At 39.4% G+C, this 17,679-nt stretch overlaps 2 protein-coding genes across 3 annotated transcripts; one reads left to right on the top strand and one right to left on the bottom strand.

The window, feature by feature from the left end:
* Positions 1-6,650: 6,650 nt before the first annotated feature.
* Positions 6,651-12,119, bottom strand: LOC145475407 (uncharacterized). The gene is made up of 7 exons (XM_081455262.1): positions 12,007-12,119; positions 10,111-10,285; positions 9,349-9,453; positions 8,366-8,419; positions 7,825-7,923; positions 7,438-7,539; positions 6,651-7,178 (listed from the first exon to the last, which is right to left on the bottom strand). Exons 1-7 carry the CDS (start codon positions 12,072-12,074, stop codon positions 7,065-7,067), a joined length of 717 nt encoding a protein of 238 aa, XP_081311388.1. The 5' UTR covers positions 12,075-12,119; the 3' UTR covers positions 6,651-7,064.
* Positions 12,120-12,149: 30 nt separating this feature from the next.
* Positions 12,150-17,673, top strand: LOC145475383 (uncharacterized). Of its 2 annotated transcripts, none has more exons than XM_081455260.1 (6): positions 12,150-12,244; positions 13,227-13,361; positions 14,073-14,177; positions 15,076-15,129; positions 15,438-15,536; positions 16,017-17,673. In XM_081455260.1, exons 2-6 carry the CDS (start codon positions 13,233-13,235, stop codon positions 16,443-16,445), a joined length of 816 nt encoding a protein of 271 aa, XP_081311386.1. In that variant the 5' UTR covers positions 12,150-12,244; positions 13,227-13,232; the 3' UTR covers positions 16,446-17,673. The 2 variants fall into 2 exon arrangements, with proteins under 2 accessions (XP_081311386.1, XP_081311387.1); XM_081455261.1 differs by having other exon boundaries at positions 12,206-13,361; positions 16,017-16,118; positions 16,361-17,673.
* The last annotated feature ends 6 nt before the right edge of the window (positions 17,674-17,679 follow it).

Raw genomic sequence — 17,679 nt, 5'->3', positions numbered from 1 at the left:
AAATTGTGCCACACTTGGAAAAATGCGCCACAATTGGAAAAAGGCAGCACACTTTAAAAAAAGGCCGCACACTTGGAAAGATGTGGCATATTTGGAAAAATGCGGGTCATTTGGAGAAATGCGGAACACTTGGAAAAATGCACCACACTTGGAAAAATGCGCCACACTTCAAAAAATGCGCCACACTTGGAAAAATGCGCCACACTTGAAAAAATGCACCACACTTGAAAAAATGTCCCACACTTGGAAAAATGCGGGACACTTGGTAAAATGTAGCACATTTCGAAAAATGCAGCCTATTTGGAAAAATGCGGCACACTTGGAAAAATGCGCCACACTTGTAAAAAAATACGCCACTGTTGGAAAAATGCACCACACTTGAAAAAATGCGCCACACTCGGAAAAATATGCCGCACTTGGAAAAATGCGCCACTGTTGAAAAATGCACCACACTTGGAAAAATGTGTCACTGTTGGAAAAATGCGCCACACTTGGAGAAATGCGCAACACTTGGAAAAATGCACCACAATTGGCACACTTGGAAAAATGCGCCACAATTTGAAAAATGCACCACACTTGGAAAAATGCACCACACTTGGAGAAATGCGCCACACTTGGAACAATGCACCACACTTGGAGAAATGCGCCACACTTGGAAAAATGCACCACACTTGGAAAAATGTGCCACGCTTGGAAAAATGTGCCACAATTCGAAAAATGGGGCGCATTTGGAAAAATGCGGCACACTTGAAAAAATGCGGCTTATTTGAAAAAGTGCGGCTTATTTGGAAAAATGCGGCACATTTGGAAAAATGCGGCACACTTGGAAAATTGCGGCACACTTGGAAAAATGCGCCACACTTGAAAAAATGCGGCACACTTGGAAAAATGCGTCTCACTTGGAAAAATGCGCCACACCTGGCACACTTGGAAAAATGCACCACACTAGGAAAAATGTGCCACACTTTGCAAAATGCGCCACAATTCGAAAAATGGGGCACACTTGAAAATATGCGGCACATTTGGAAAAATGCGGCTGATTTGGAGAAATTTGGCAGACTTGGAAAAATGCGCCACAATTCCAAAAATGGGGTACATTTGAAAAAATGGGGCACACTTGAAAAAATGTGGCACATTTGGAAAAATGCGGTTTATTTGGAAAAATGCGGAACACTTGGAAAAATGCGCACACTTGGAAAATGCGCTACACATGGAAAAATGCACCACACTTGAAAAAATGCATAACACTTGGAAAAATGTGCCCCAATTTAAAAAATGCGCCACACTTGGAAAAATGCGCCACACTTGGAAAAATGTGGCACAGTTGAAAAAATGCGGCTCGTTTTAAAAATGCGGCACACTTGGAAAAATGCGCCACACTTACAAAAATGCACCACACTTGTAGAAGTGCGCCACACTTGTGAAAATGCGCCACAGTTGAAAAAATGCGCCACTTTTGAAAAAATGTACCACACTTGGAAAAATGCGCCACACTTGGAAAAATGCGCCACACTTGGAAAAATGCGCCATATTTGGCACACTTGGAAAAATGCACCACACTTAGAAAAATGTGCCACACTTGGAAAAATGCGCCACAATTCGAAAAATGGGGAACACTTGACAAAATGCGGCACACTTGGAAAAATGTGGCACATCTGGAAAAATGCGCCACACTTGGGAAAATGCGCCATAATTCGAAAAATGGGGCACGCTTGCAAAAATGCGGCACACTTGGAAAAATTTAGCACATTTGGAAAACTGCGGCTTATTTGGAAAAATGCGGCACACTTGGAAAAATGCGGCACACTTGGCACACTTGGAAAAATGCACCACACTTGGAAAAATGTGCCACACTTTGAAAAATGCGCCACAATTCGAAAAATGGGGCACACTTGAAAATATGCGGCACACTTGGAAAACTGTGGCACATTTGGAAAAATGCGGCTTATTTGGATAAATTTGGCACACTTGGAAAAAATGCGCCACAATTCGAAAAATGGGGCACACTTGAAAAAATGCGACACACTTGAAAAAATGTGGCACACTTAGAAAAATGCGGCTTATTGGGAAAAATGCGGGACACTTGGAAAAATGCGCCACATTTGGAAAAATGCGCCACACTTGGAAAAATGCTTCACACTTGCAAAAATGCGCCACACTTTGAAAAATGCGGTACACTTGGAAAATGCGCTACACTGGGAAAAATGCGCCACACTTGAAAAAATGCATCACACTTGGAAAAATGCGCCACACTTGGCACACTTGGAAAAATGCACCACACTTGGAAAAATGAGCCACACTTGGAAAAATGCGCCACAGTTGGAAAAATTTGGCACTCGTGGAAAAATTGTTACAGCTGGAAAATGGGTTACACTTGTAAAAATTGGTCATAAATTTAATAATGGGTCAGACTTGGAAAAAGTGTTAGACCTTGAAAAATGAGTGACACTTGGAAAGTCGGTCAAGATGGAAAATATGTGTTACGTTTGAAAAATTTTTACAGTTGAAAAAATTGATCACTCTTGAAAAAATGGGTTAAACTTGGAAGAATGGAACACACTTGGAAAATACGTCACAGTTGAAAAAATGGCTCACACTCTGAATAAAGGGTCATTTTTTGAAATAAGGGCCAAACTTAGAAAAAGGTTCAGACTTAGAAAAGTCGGTCAAACTTGCAAGACGGATCAGACTTGGAAAAAGAGTCGCACTTACAAAAATGGATCGCATTTGGAAAAATGGGTGACATTTAAAAAAAATTATCACACTTGAAGATGTTGTTCAAACTTGAACAAATGGGACACACATGAAAAATACGTCACAATTGAAATTATGGGTCACACTGGGAATAACGGGTCACATTTCGATAAAGAGGTCAAGCTTAGAAAACTGGTTCACGCTGGGAAAAGTCGGTAACACTTGGAAAAACGGGTCAAACTTGTAAAAATGGGTCAGAATTGTAAAAATGGTTCACACTTGTAAAAAATGGGTCACCCTTGAGAAAATTAGTCTTCCTTCGAAAAATGGGTCACCCTGGGAAAAAAGGGTCAAAGTTCGAAAAATGGGTCACACTTGGAAGAATGGGTCACAAAGAGAGTGTCACACCTGGAAAGCTGGTTCACATTTTGAAAATTTGGTCACCTTGGGGAGAAAAGGGGTCATACTTGGAAAAAAGTGTCAAACTTGGAAAAATGGGTCACACTTAGAGAAAAGAGGCACACTTGGATAAATGGGTCACACTTGGAAAAATGGGTCACATTTGGAAAAGTGGGTAACATTCGGAAATATGGCTCACACCTTGGAAAAAGGAAGTCACGCTTGGAAAAAATTGTCAAACTTGGAAAAAAAGGTCACACTTAGAAAAATGGGTCACAGGTTTGAAAGTTGTCACACTTGGAAAAATGGGTCACACTTGGGAAAATGGGTGTTTCTTGGACACAAATAATTATGTTCATTTGTTATGTTAAAAACACCAGTAATTAACAAATGGTAAACGCCATAGCGTGCACTATTGAGTTATGGATGCACGCGGGAGGCTGCTAAGCACGAAAGAAGCGTAAGAGTCGCACGAGGCGATAGTCGAGTGCGACTCTAACTTCTTGAGTGCTTAGCAAACCTCCCGCGTGCATCCATAACTCAATAGTGCACGCTATGGCGTTTACCATTTGTTTTATAACATAACATTGAGACATTGGAACAACGGAAGTCCTTTTATTGAGCTACATCACAAAAAAAAATGTTCGTGTAGTCTTACATGACACGAGAAAACAAGCGCGCGAAAATTCATTCATGACAACCGACTGCACACCAGTAACTCGATAAAGTTTCATCTTCAGACAACTGTGAAGACAGTTTCGCATTTCTGGCAGAAGAACGTCGGCCATTACTTTGCAAACAATGTCTGTCAAAAGATTTGCTTTGTAAACATTAGCACACACGTCAGCAGCATACACCCATGGGCAAATAGTAGACGCGAAATTAACCAATCAGAGCGCGCGCTTTGCTTTAGTTATGTTATAAAAGCTAATCATGTATATAGAAAATGCCTTTTCCACTTGTTCATGTATTCATGACTAATGCATGTATATTTTGACTTTGTAGTTTGAGGATCCTGTTCATGATATTTTGAAACTGGTGTTAACATGGACCTTGGCACACTACTAAAGAAAAATATTCTCTGCTCAAAATGACATGATTAATTTATATTAGGCTTGAGTAGTCGGGGTTTATTGAAAACAATTGCACAAGAAAAACTAAGCTTAGCCATTGTAATAAGAAGAACTATTGACTTTGTCTGTGACTGGTCCCTCAGGCGATGTACAGTCGCCTCCCGATATCTCGAACTTTCATGGAAAATTGAAAAAGGTTCGAGTTATTGGAAGTTCAAGTTATCAGGGGTTGAGAACAAAGGACCGACAATAAGAAAAAACGGTGTTTACCATATTTCTACTTTCGTGTTTCTATTCATACCGTGTTTATTTTAATCAAATTTAATTATAGACGTAACGTGAAACAGAACAAAGCCAAGCACAACAACAGGAGATCGGAAGTCCATTTACTATGAACTTTACGGGTTTCAAAGGGAACAACGATGAGCCACTGCTACAGAGTTCATGGACTTTATGCGAATAGTAGTTTCAATGTTTTGCCGGGACGACAGTACTGATTGTTTTGAGCTGTCACATGTTGACCAACATGGCTCGAGTTATTGAAGGTCAAATGATATAGAAAATAACCGAAAGGGAAACGAAAATTAATTAAAGTTAGCAGGAGGTTCCAGTTACATAGTCAGTTATCGCGGGGGTAAAATTGCAGTAAATGTATGACGAAAATCCAGGGCAAATCAATTTTGGTTTGAGTTAGAGCGAGGTTCCAATTAGTGAGAGTTCGAGTTATCAAAGTTATCAGGGGTCGACTGTAGCGAGTTTCTTTTGACCTTAAATAGGAAATAAATAAATTTTTGGTAGCTGTAGAGAAAATTTACAACGAGCAATCAGCCCTTGAATGTAGAGAGCGCTGTCAGATCCGTGTTTGTTAGATACCAGAGGTATTTCCAAAGATGCCACGCATAATTTTGAAAAGGTAACTGTTTCGATTTTCGGTTTTAGCCAGACGACAATTGGGTATGAAACTCTCGTGATTTGAAGTGGGACTGAACCGTAGCAGTGTTTTCCCCGCTTTGTTAGGCGTTAATTTATAAACGGAAACATTTCCGTGTGAACAATTTCACGGTTAATCAAAACTATAACAAAATTCTCGAACGTGATTGGCTATCAGCAGCCCGATTTGAGCATTAATTGGACAGTGTACGTGTCATGCTTGTAACTGGACAGGGCGCGTCATTTTGCGCGTGCCGTTGCGATGCACCTTGTTGAGTAAACTGCTGTGTTTTCAGCATTCATAACGACGTTTAATCGTTCAGCGCTCAATCGATGGTTTGTTCGTTTCTCGAATTTTGTCATAGTTTTGATTAATTGGTAACAGGGCTTCGCGTCGTCCAATTCAGTCTGTAATCATACTCGTGATTAACAAATCGGACTCCCGCTTCGCGGTCGTCCGATTTTGTTAATCACTCGTATGATTACAGACCGAATTGGACTCCACTCAGTCCTATTACCATTATTAAAAAAACAATAAGGCTCAGTTGAAAGCGAAAAACCCGGCTGTTTTCCAGTTTTGATAGTGAAAAAGCTATCGCGAATTGCTTTTTTTTACAATAACTGTCTAATTTCTCACGGGCTGATTAGTTCATTTTTATCATTAATAAGAGTACAGACGGATTTTAATTTATGCAAGCTTTCAAGTTCAATTTTCAGTCAAACTGTCAACTTTTTAGCCAATGAGATTTTATGGACCTTTTTAAGTAGCCAATCAAAAAGCGAGAAAAGCTCACTTATCTTTGTTTACGGCAAGTTTACGGCGTCTTTTCCCCTTATTTATTCCCGGCATTTGACCACTTTGGGGTCTTGTTATTGTAAAAAACAAATTGACGCCAGTTTTTTATGCGTCTGTCCTCTTATTGATGATAAATTTCATCACAACATTGTCAAAGTTTACGTCAATGTTATGACGCAATTTATCATCAATAAGAGGGCAGATGCATAAAAAACTGACCTCAATTTGTTAAATATAGAAGTCTGAGTGCAGTGGATTAGCGCTATAAATGTTTCCAGGAAATTGAGAGGTTTTTGATTACCCTTTTGTTTTCGGAGTGATTCCGTTGACAGGTAGATGCTGTCTTTAACACGTTTCTTGACAAGAAGCATCAAATCATTTTTTACCCTGCGGTTAAGTTGGCTTGGATTAAAACTAGAACCGCTCCTGACTTTTCGCTATTCACTAGCGCAAAGTCAGTAGTGGGCAGCTATTTCAGAACCTCGTGAATGTTGAGTACCCCCCCCCCTGTCCCCAGTATCTGACCATTTGCCTTGTTAATTTGTTAATAATTGCCAAGTTGGAGATCAAAAGAAGTGAATTTTACTTCCCTTCCCAAAATACACATTTACCAGCTTTACAAATTGTCAAGTGAAACAACAGGACAGAGACTGAAAAAAGCCTGGTGTTTTGTCTCACTCCTATGCTCTTTCAGCAAGTCAGCTGCCAATCTCTGAATGATATGCTTTTGGACACTTTTACAACGAGAAAAAAGGCAAAAGAACACTATTTTCCACCAATTTATTTACTACCATTTTAATAAATATAGGTAAGCTTGTATGTAAAAAATTCTATATAATCGTTTAAATAAAATGATATTGCAAATATAGTCGTGTAAAAATGCTAAAACATTCAAGTCTCAAGGTCTTAACTGACTCTATCCTTATCATTATGACAAGGTATCTTTGCGAAACAAGCATCCAAAGGCAAGGTGTCTATAGTAGTGTGTTTTACTATTAGATGGAATGAGGGCTTACACTGCCTTGGTTTGCAGTGGGGCTTACATGTAGTGTGAGCCTTGTTGCATAAGGATCGCAACATGCAACAAAGACATATTCTTCTTGTGCCCACCCCCCCAGTCTACGCAACTGGTGCTTGTGTTGTATATGCCAAGTATTCGCGGCTGGCTGGTTTTACCATTTATAACGATCTGGAGTGTTGTTAAGGAATTCTTCTTCCTCAGGTGTGTTTTCTCTTCCAAGTGGTTTGTTCCGCTGAGGGTATCTTCCAAACTTGTCTATGACTTCCTGTGAAGAGGAGAATTTTTTATAATTATTATTATTATTTCATTAATTTCAGATCTTCCCTTATCTGTGAGAACATCATCAATAAGCACTAAAAGAGCTAGTATTCCCCACCACCCACCCCCCCCCCCTCCGTCCCACCTTACAGCACACCGCTCGCCTCCTCCTTCACAAAACTAGAATTGAACTGATTTTCTTGTCGTCTCATTGATTATCACTGAATCACTTAGGGTTAAGTTTTCAATCAGCAGAGATGCTTTACCTTGTGTCTTGTGGCAAACTCCAGAACTGCCTGGGAATTTTCTGCATGATCTGTACCCTTGAAGTCTTCTACCAGCTTGGACATTAAACCCACTGACAGTTCCTAAAAGAATATTAACATTTATGGTCTCTAAATTTAATTAACAGAAACTTGAGTTGTGGGTTGAATTTGATTTCTTGGAAATAGACACCATTTCCTTCACAAATTTAGAAATTAGTCCTGTTGGTGAAATTCTCAGCAGGATTTACAAAAAGAAAAAGTCCAGAATGAATAACAAATCTGACACAATCCCTGCTGGAATCATGCTGAGAACATGTCTGTTATTTGTTAAGAATCTTTTACGACCAAAAAGACTTCCAGTCTTCTGCACAGTGTATTCCCACTAACCTGATCTTCCTTGTCCTCACTGTGTTCAAATGGCAAATAGATGAAGACTCTTTCATTATAAGCTAGATCCAAATGATTGTGAGTTTTTCCTTCAAGAAACTAAAATGTGTGAAGTAATAACATTAACAAATTATAAATCATTAGTATTTTTCTAGTTCAGTACATCGGCATATATCATATATATGCATGTGCACAAATGTTGTGAGGGATTAATGAGGACTAAACTCTATGAGGGACGACATGGCTCCTAAGACAAATTTGGTATGTAGGTCTACATTAGAAATCGCCATAGAATCAAAACCTGCGAAGTTACATGTATACTAAAGGAAGGTAAAAATTAACAACTTCAATCACAAAATAGAAGACCTTTCACCAATTCCTGATTTCTTAAACAAAATTAATATTCATTGATCCATTAAAGTCCAATCAATTACAGATGAAAGACAGTGAGAAGTCATTTGCTGCCATATGAACTGTAATACATCTTCTTTCTGACAAAATCTGGTTATCAGAACCTGCATAATTACACAAAGTGACCCACCTTTCGTGAAATGACTCTGGCTCTGGTGTCGCCGGCAAATGCTTTGGCAGTATTCTGTTTGAAAGAAGTGTATGATGTATTCAATCATATAACTGCTATAATTTATGAATTTACCCATTTTCTCCCGTTGAAATAAATTGCTGTCTTATGACAGAGCTAGGACTGTTATACACCATAGGGGAAGGGCCAGAAGGCTGTTCCCCCTCCCCAGCCTTTTGTTTTTGAAAGCTGATAATCTTCTGGGCCTCCCCCGATATTGAAGCAATGAAAGGGACCACTTTCAATGTCCTGCACCCTAGAAAAGTCTCTGAATTTTGGAGAGTTTCAATTTAACAGAGCCAATAATTAATATTAATTAATTTAAATTTCATTAATTGACGAATGAATGAATGAATGAATGAATGCTTTATTTAACGTGGATATACACTTAGCTTGAGAGGTAGTTTACAGGTATTCCACCTAATAACTAATGAAAACCTAACAACTAAACAATGCTAATATCACAATTCATCAGGTAAAATCACAAATTAAATACTGATTAAAACTATTCAAAACTATTATTACAATATTACCACTGCAGTCAAAATACTATTAAAACTAATGTCGCAAATTTACTAATCCCCGAAATTTTAGCGATCTAATTCTGTTTACTATTTCATTGGTGCCTACTTTTATTCTAATGTCATTTGATAGTTCATTCCATTTCTTGGCTGCAAAATATCTCCATGACTTTTAAGTGGTAAAATGTTTTTCAGTCTATTAAGGGCATTTATTTGAGCACTCACTTTGCGGCAAATACTCGATACACGATCATCAAATTTTAGCTTACTGTTGAGTACAACCCTCAAGAGATTAGTCTTTTCTGTGGTCCTAACATGATAGTGTTGAACATTTGTTTGCATATTGTTTGTTTTAATAAATATATCTTACAATATTTAACAATCATTGATGCTCTTTTTAACTCCTCATTTTATTCAACATACCCTGTAAATACTTCTGGTAAATTGATCCGTGAGTAGAACTAATGCTAATGATGGTTTAGGTTCCAGCTCCCACTCCTTCATCTCTCCTTGGACAGCTTTTTCAACCTGAAATAGATAAGCCAAGTTTAATTTTCGCAGTCAACAGAAAAAAACTGAATCATTTGATGGGATAAATTGTTCCAGCTGATAAATTTTTGTATTTTTAGCCTGCAAATTTATTTTCTCAGAGAAGGTCCCCACACAAAAGTGCCAGCAAGATTATTGCTTGAAAATGTTCTTACTTTTTCTACCTTGTTCTCTATTGAATTCCATTGTTCTGTAAAATTTTCGTCAAAATTCCCTTTAATAATAGAGGTATCCCTTGCCCCGGCTCAAATGAATCCCAAAAACATCCCTTTTTCCATAAAATAAATTTCACACCAACTGGCACCCTTACCAATAGCCTGTGTAGCTGGTGGGATTTCACACGTGAGTGTTTTTGTTTTGGTGGCGAAGCCATGAACGTGAGCAATGAAGCTGTGAGGGGTTTGGTGAGGAGTCGAGTCATGGCTTGCAAATTTCCTTGTAGGCCACGAGGAAAAAGGACTGGCGGCTCTGCTGCCAAATATCGCTCACTCGCGAATCCTGCCAGCTACGCAGGCTACCTTACCAGCACCTACAGGGAGTCCTCCTCCCCCTCAGAAAAGGTGACTGTGCCCACTCTCCCCTGCCCTGAATTTGGCAAAAAGTATACAAACTAAATTTTAATATTATTTTACTAACCATGGATCCAAATTTTTGACGCATTTCCTCATCCACTTGTGGTCCACCATGAAACCACTTCTTCTCTGCTCCTGGACTAAACCAGTAATCAAGAACATTTTTCCACTGATCGGAGACATCACCAGAACATAGGGACCTTGAAATCACTCTTATAGCACTGCCACATGTATTCACCCTGAAAAACGATGAAAGTAATAATTTGTAAAACAGCACTGATGCTTATTGGCTTGTACTGAAACCCAGAATGGTGGAACGCCAGAATGCCAGAACACCAGAATGCTGGAACACTGGAACGCTGGAATGCAGGAACACTGGAATACCAGAACACTGGAACACCAGAACACTGGAACACTGGAACACTTAAACCAAGACTGTTGGAAATACTAAAACGCAGAACACAAAATTACTAAAACCTGGAACGCTTAAAAAAATCCTAAACGGTGGAGTAATAAAACCAGGAACACAAAATTAATAAAACCAGGAACAAATAAGAAGCCGTTCAAACCTGGAACATGGAAAAAAACATAGTTCCAGGAATAATAAAGCACCTGCTTCCAGCAGGACAAATTGTGCACACGTGCTGATGTCTTCCCACCAAAATATAATTATGATAATGCATCTACTGTAGTCAGGTGTGCTTTCATCAAGAGATGGAAGGCACTTCCACAAGGTGAGTTTTGTTCTCATTTAGTTTGTTTCTTTTCATTTAAGAGGTACAAAGGTAAAAGATTTGCTAATTAATCATTGTTTTGCCAATCATGTTAGCCAGTTTCAGTCCCTAAAGCCTGGAGAAGAAAAGGTTAGCAGTTGTTTTAGCTAGCAACTTGTCATCTACCAAAATGAAAACAAAGATTTTAGGTTTCAGTCCAGTGTAGGGCTTTAAATGCTTTTAATATTAGATCCTGAAAACCTGGGTGTTATAGCTGTGGAGATCTCCACTGAACAATCATTAGACCTTGTTGAGTGTTTGGTATGGCATTTTATTTTGTGACGTTGGCAAGGAAAACCTTACATAACACAAATTTGATACAGTTTTTGTGTGGGAATACACTGTGAAATAGTTTCCATAATTCCGTTGAATTCTGATCGCAAAATGCATGAGTTTGTAACTGCCGACCAATGCATTGCCTTTGCCTAAAATTGAGCTAACCTCAGGAAATCCAGGAATTTGTTTCTGTGTGTCCTGGCTTTAGTATTCCAAACGGTTTCATTTATTTATTGATTGATTTTTGTTTGTTTTTTGACATTCCAGGTTTTGGTGATCCTGCATTTAGGATTTTTTATGCGTTCTGGGTTTTAGTAATTTTGTGCTCTGGGTTTCATTATTCCTGCATTTTGGGTTTAAGTATTCCGGCGTTCCGGCATTCCGGCGTTCCGGCGCTCCGGCGTTCCGGCGTTCCGGCGTTCCGGCGTTCCGGCGTTCCGGCGTTCCGGCGTTCCGGCGTTCCAGCGTTCCAGTGTTCTACGCTTCAGTACAACCCGAGTCTTATTTAATAATTTTACAGTAAAGCAGCAGATTTTTTCCATTGTTATAATGATGTTACTGTTTGTAACACTTTTTACTTGTGCGTTTGCCCATGAATAATGCAGAAGAAGAATGAGATTTTTGCCACCGCAAATTGATTGGTGTGAATGCGATTTAGGCACTGTATGCAATATTACATGCAATGGTGGGCTTGTGTCTGGCTAGGCCTTTAAGTATCTTGATGAACAAACACAATATTGAGACTAACTTGTCGTCTCCAGGTCAGTTATTTAGCAGCTTACACTTTATTTCAGCTTATGATATTTCGACCTTGGTCAACTTACAGTCGTTGACAGATGAACTTATTAAAAATCCCACGTCAGTAAAAGATAAATTTACGATTCATACACAATATTCGTTTTATTACTCACCACGTTTTGAGGTTTATTGGCTTAAAAGGCTTCACAAACGTCGCTCTTTGGACAATCACAGACGCCATATTGAATTATTGACTAGCCTGAGTGACACCCCCGGTTGTGACCTTGTTTGCGTGACTATCGCGCGAATTTACATAAAGTCGTTCAGCTGTCTTGTTTGATTTGTTACTACATATATATCTCAAGCAGAAAACGGTTTTCTTGGAGTTACAACGACTTCGAAAAAAACCCGGTAAGGTGATAAGAAATTCTTGCCATTAAAGGTGCTAAATTTGTTGCTTTAAAAATCCGAAATAAATCTTTTGGAAGCGGCTGGCAACTTGAGACTCGGTGCCCGTTTCATTTTGTTTTAATAAAAGCGACTGGTTTTCTCGTTTTCAGCAACAAACGTCGCCCCAGATATCGTTAATTATATGAAAACTAGAATCTAAAAGACTTTTTGTAGACTTTGCCTCGTAGTAATTCAGAGAACTTTCTCAGTTTCCGAGCATCTGCTGAAAGTACGAATTTACGATTCCTTTTGTATACTCGGCCTCCACATTTTAATTATGTAGATGTTATTTGTCAATGTTTCGGTTTCGTACGGGTGTCTCGAGGTCAATTTCCAAAGGCAATCTTTATTCTTCATCCTTAGTTCTAAATGACTCACGCTTCGATGCTTTCCTCTTGAAACAACTGATGTTGAATTTTATGTTATAATTGCGACTTAATTAAATAAGACAACGGTTATAGAGTGTGTATACCAGCGCTAAACTCCTGCTGCAGTTTTCGATGTTATTACTTGTCAACGTCAATTAGTGAAATGCATTACTATCACTGTGCGTTTTCTTTTCTGTTCTACGAAAAAGGCGTTAAAATTGATTCGTTTGAGGGTATGCAAAAGTAAGTTCTTGCGGCAGCCATTTGCATAAATTTGTCACGAATAGTTTTATTTTCCGTGAAAATTGAACTCGCCCCAACTCGCCACAGGTTTTTGCAGGATCACACTAGTTATGCAACACTTTGAAATGGTATACTGTGGAATATCCCACGAGTCACTTGTATTTTCACCGCTATACACACCAGCCTTTAGGCGAGTGTGTATACCAAGAAAATGCAAGTGACAAATGGGATTTTTCATAGTATACCATGCCGTAGAAAATGTACACGCAGAGCATGATGGGAAGGTTGGGTGTTCACCGGTGCTGAGGTTGGTTTTATTTCGTTTATTTTAGTTCACAATGTCATACAAAGAAGCAAATGATGTGTTAAACTACTGGCTTGGAGGTGGTGATCGTTCAAAGAGACCACGCTGGTTCGGAGGTGGAGAGGAAGCCGCGCAAGGATTACGAGACAAGTTTGGAACGTTGGTCAGTGAAGACTTCACAGTTCTGGTCCTCTATTTGTCACGCAACGCTACGCTCAGAATGTACACACATGTTGAGCGCTTTCACGTAACGTCATCAAATTCTAAAATCAAAAACTAAAGAGCCACCAAAGTTTTTATCCTCATCAGGCAAAAGAGGTGCTAAATTCATTTCTGTTTACATCGTTTCAGCTCCAGAGTGTCTTTTTTGTTAATGGGGTTATGGTGTTTATTATCCTTCAAATATTTTTCCTACCACAAGGGATCTGAAAATCAGGGAATATCACTGTCACTAACCATTCAATAAATAAGGGACGGACCATTATTTTTTGAAGGGGGGGGTGGGGGGTGGGCAATTTGGAAAAAAGTTCCTGCACAGCAAAAACTGCTGAAAAAAGCGTGCAAGGGGAGCCATGAGGAGCCATGAGGAAAGAAATTGAGCAAGTGATTTCTATTATCCAGGACCTATTTTTGATATTTAAAAAAGCTTGGAAATCCAATGGTGCTCTATCGAGCTCTTATAGGATCTTATATCTGATAGAACCTCAGAAGGATTGGCAATTTTTAATTTTGGCGATATGACTACATCCCATGAAAATTGAGGGACGTGTGGGTGTGGCTGGGTTTGAAATGGTCACGTGCAAATGCTACTTAATGTAACCTTTACCTCTTAGCTTGCGGAAAACCTGAATACACCCGTTCGTTTTCTTTACAGGTTGAGAAAGCAAGAAACGACGAGCTAAAACATTGGGAAAATGATCCCAAAGCAACTCTAGCATTGATTATTTTACAGGATCAGTTCCTTCGCACTCTATACAAGGTTTGTGGCAAATATCAGGTGACCAACCGACTTATATTAGTTATATACTAACCAAACGAACGTATCACTAACTCAACGAACGAACGAAAGTATGATAGCATACACGTGCGAACAAATGAGCGAATGGAGAAATTTACGAACGAGCTACCATGCCAATCAACAAACAAACGAACGAACGAACGAACGAACGAACGAACGAACGAAAGAACGAACGAGCGAACGAGCGAACAAACGAACGAGCGAGCAAACGAACAAACGAACGAAAGAGCGAACAAACGAACGAACGAACGAACGAAAGAGTGAACCAACCAACCAACCAGCGAGCGAGCGAGCGAACGAACGCACGAACAAATGAAAAAACGAATGAACGCACCAATATGCGCACGCACAAACAAAATATAATAATGAAAAAGAAGGTTCTTATTGCGCATTTAGAATTCTCAATGTGCTTACAATTGCATATGATTAAAAAGAATAAAAACCTAACTAAAAGATGCAATTATTAAAATCTATGACTAGGTTAAAAAGAAATGTTTTAAGGTTCTTTTTAAAAATCGCTATGCTCTCAGACTGTTTGGTATAAAAAGGTAGGTCATTCCAAAGTTTCGTGGCGTAAAAAGAAAAAGATCAGACAGACGTGCCAATAAACGAATGAAAGTACACACTTACGAAGGAATGTATTCTCGAACGTATAGACTCACGAGGGAGGGAACGAACAATCGAATGAATTACCAAACGAACGAGTGCACGAACAAAGGTAGGATGGAAAGAGGTAGGAACCGATTTAACGTCAAAGAAAAAGTCAAACCGGGAAAGTTATAGAAAGAGTTGTCTATCCAATCAAAATGCGTCTTGAAGTGTCCCACTAGGTGAATTAATATTGTTTTGGTTACTCCAGGGTAGCCCTGTGGCTACATCAAGGGATCTTTACTGTCAAGAGCTCGCCCAAAAGGTAAGTCATACAAGGTACTTTTCACATTGCACTCAAGTTTTAGAAGGAGCGTAGCCAGAAAAACTTGTGATTGTGGTAATGTCTATGCTTCATTCTTTTCCTAGGTATTAAAGTGTTTATGATGACTAAAAACAACAAAACTGAAAACCAATGAGTGAGGCAAGTGCCTCGGTTTACCTGTTAGGAGCGTACGGCCCTGCTTATATAGCTGTTCGTTTCAATCATTTTCATTTTCAACCACACACTTACCAATGACACGCACTTTGTCATTGTTTCTTAATCTGTTTTACTTTTTTCTCTTTTGAAAGTTCATACAACGTGAGACTCACGACCACTTGAAGTTCAGCCCTGCTGCAAGACTTTTTCTTTATCTTCCACTCGAACACAGTGAGGATAGAGGGAAACAGGTACACGAGACATTCATTTAAAAAAGCCGTGAGGTGGAAATCACGTTTTGTCGTTCTAAAAGTAATGCCAATCCCACTCATCCTCCTCGCCCCCCCCCCCTCCCCCCCGCGGGCATTTGACGGGCATTTGACATTTTGTTTTCTAAATTTGGCAAATGTCCAACCGTGAGGCAGCTGGCTCCATGGTGGGGCCTTGAGAAAAGTGCAAATGCCCCACCCTTGAATAACAGTAGCTCAATGCCTCAGTCTAAATCGTATATTTAAATTTTCAAAGGTGTTTCTATTCGAATTCTCACAGATCCTTCATAAAACTATGGAGACATGTCAAGACCGATTCTTTTTCTTCTGGTTCTTGGTTTGATGAAATGAATCCTTGAAAAGATTTTCCATTTTTCTAAAGCAGATGGTGTCTCAGCGTCAGTTTCCCGACGTGCCCTTCAAAATGTTGATTAAATTGTTAACTATCTCCGTCCTTTGCAGGAACTTAGCGTTCAGCTTTTTACTCAGCTAGGGAATGATACCAAAGGTACTGAAGAGGAAGCCTTTGGGAAAGGAGGATATCGCTTTGCCTGTCTTCATAAGGTGTGTTTACGTCATCTCTCAAAGGAGCGAGGCGGACGCGAAAATGAAAGGCGACTGGGGAAAGAAAGGCTCGAACTTTTTCATCCCAGTCCTACCTTCAAGTTTGCTGTTACGCCCGAGGTCATTCGCGTTCAATCCGGAGGCCTGGAACACTCTGTCCAGGAACATTTGGAGTGTTGGACCAATGGAGATGAATCGAATGACAAGTTGATAATCGAGTATGTTTTGTATTGCATTTTCAGGAAGTCGTGGACAGATTTGGTCGCTTTCCACAGCGGAACAAAGTTCTGGGCAGAGAAAACACATCAGAAGAAGAAGAATGGCTAAATAATTTACCTAACAAGTACAAATGGTGAAGCATACACAGAGTACTACTGAACTGTACACTGATTTTGGTAATACACTTTAAAAATGCGCCGATCAGCTCGAAATTTCAATGTTTGATTTCTTTGGTTCATATTCCCCTCATTTCAGTTTGTACAAACTCAGTCGCCTTTCTCATTATTTTAAAGAACACTTGGTTAGTTGTCAGTAACGTTCATCTTGTTTGTCACGTACCTCTCCCACGTGAGGAAAGATTGCGTGGCAGGCTGACAACAAAATCACGTTTGAGGACGTGATCGGGCCTTAATTTAGCATATTGATTCAATATTAAAGTTATTCAATATTCAATTTTTAGTTAGCTCACTGAATTCATCCTTGAACAAATCCCGGGAACAAATATGTTCCAAGTTGAGGAACGTTCTAATCGAAAAAAAATATATATTATTTAACAAATAAAGAAGCCTATGCCGTGTATTACACTGTGATAAAACACGACGGGCATTTGAGAACACGAGGGAAATGTAGAAAACACGAGCCGCGCGTGAGTGCTTTCTACATTTCTCTAGTGTACTCAAATGTCCAGAGTGTTTTATGACAGTGTAATACACGGCTTAGACTTGGGTTTTTGACCAGTCAGAGCGCGCGCAGGGTCCTAGCTATGTTATGAAATAAAATAAAATGTTTTCATTCATATTATCATTGCATTTAGTTTGTTTATTCCCACAAACCATACAGTTGATAGAAACCGAGAGTAAACCGCCAAACTGTTTCAAGATAACCCACTGACCGATCTGTCAAACACAATTACCCTTTTATTTGTAAATGTCTGAGATGGAACACCCCAAAATGTGTAGTATGAAAAAACAAGCGTTTTTCACCTTAACTGGCACCCTCACTCGTCACCTGAATTACAGGAAACTTCTCTCCTGCTCTGGAAAGCTCTGTGCCCAGTCTCCCCTGGCCTAAATTGAGATATAATTTCACTGACCATGGGTCCAAATTTTTTCCTCGTCCACTTGTGGTCCACGATGACACCACTTCTTTTCTGTTCCTAGCAGAATTCAAGAAGCATTTCTTCCCAAAAATGTACCCCTTTTTGTACCACTTGCATTTTGAAACATTGAATTATTTGTTACCACGTTTTGATGTTTATTGGTCTAAAAGGCTTCTTAGACGTCGCTCTTTGAACAATCACAGACGCCATAATGAATTCTTCCCTTGCGTGAGTGACACTCCG

This window comes from Orbicella franksi, chromosome 2, assembly GCF_964199315.1.
Source record: "Orbicella franksi chromosome 2, jaOrbFran1.1, whole genome shotgun sequence".
Classification (NCBI taxonomy): Eukaryota; Metazoa; Cnidaria; class Anthozoa; order Scleractinia; family Merulinidae; genus Orbicella; species Orbicella franksi.
Note: the sequence above shows the minus strand (reverse complement) of the source record. Positions and strands in the feature narration are given on the sequence as shown.

Excerpts from the sequence above, each read along its gene's own strand:
- LOC145475407 (XM_081455262.1), bottom strand. The coding sequence starts at position 12,074 with ATGGCGTCTGTGATTGTCCAAAGAGCGACGTTTGTGAAGCCTTTTAAG. Across the intron at positions 10,286-12,006 it reads CCAATAAACCTCAAAACGTG|GGTGAATACATGTGGCAGTG; the intron begins GTGAGTAATAAA and ends ATCGTTTTTCAG. Across the intron at positions 8,420-9,348 it reads TTACCAGAAGTATTTACAGG|AATACTGCCAAAGCATTTGC; the intron begins GTATGTTGAATA and ends TCTTTCAAACAG.
- LOC145475383 (XM_081455260.1), top strand. The coding sequence starts at position 13,233 with ATGTCATACAAAGAAGCAAATGATGTGTTAAACTACTGGCTTGGAGGT. Across the intron at positions 15,130-15,437 it reads GTCAAGAGCTCGCCCAAAAG|TTCATACAACGTGAGACTCA; the intron begins GTAAGTCATACA and ends CTCTTTTGAAAG. Across the intron at positions 15,537-16,016 it reads GTGAGGATAGAGGGAAACAG|GAACTTAGCGTTCAGCTTTT; the intron begins GTACACGAGACA and ends CGTCCTTTGCAG.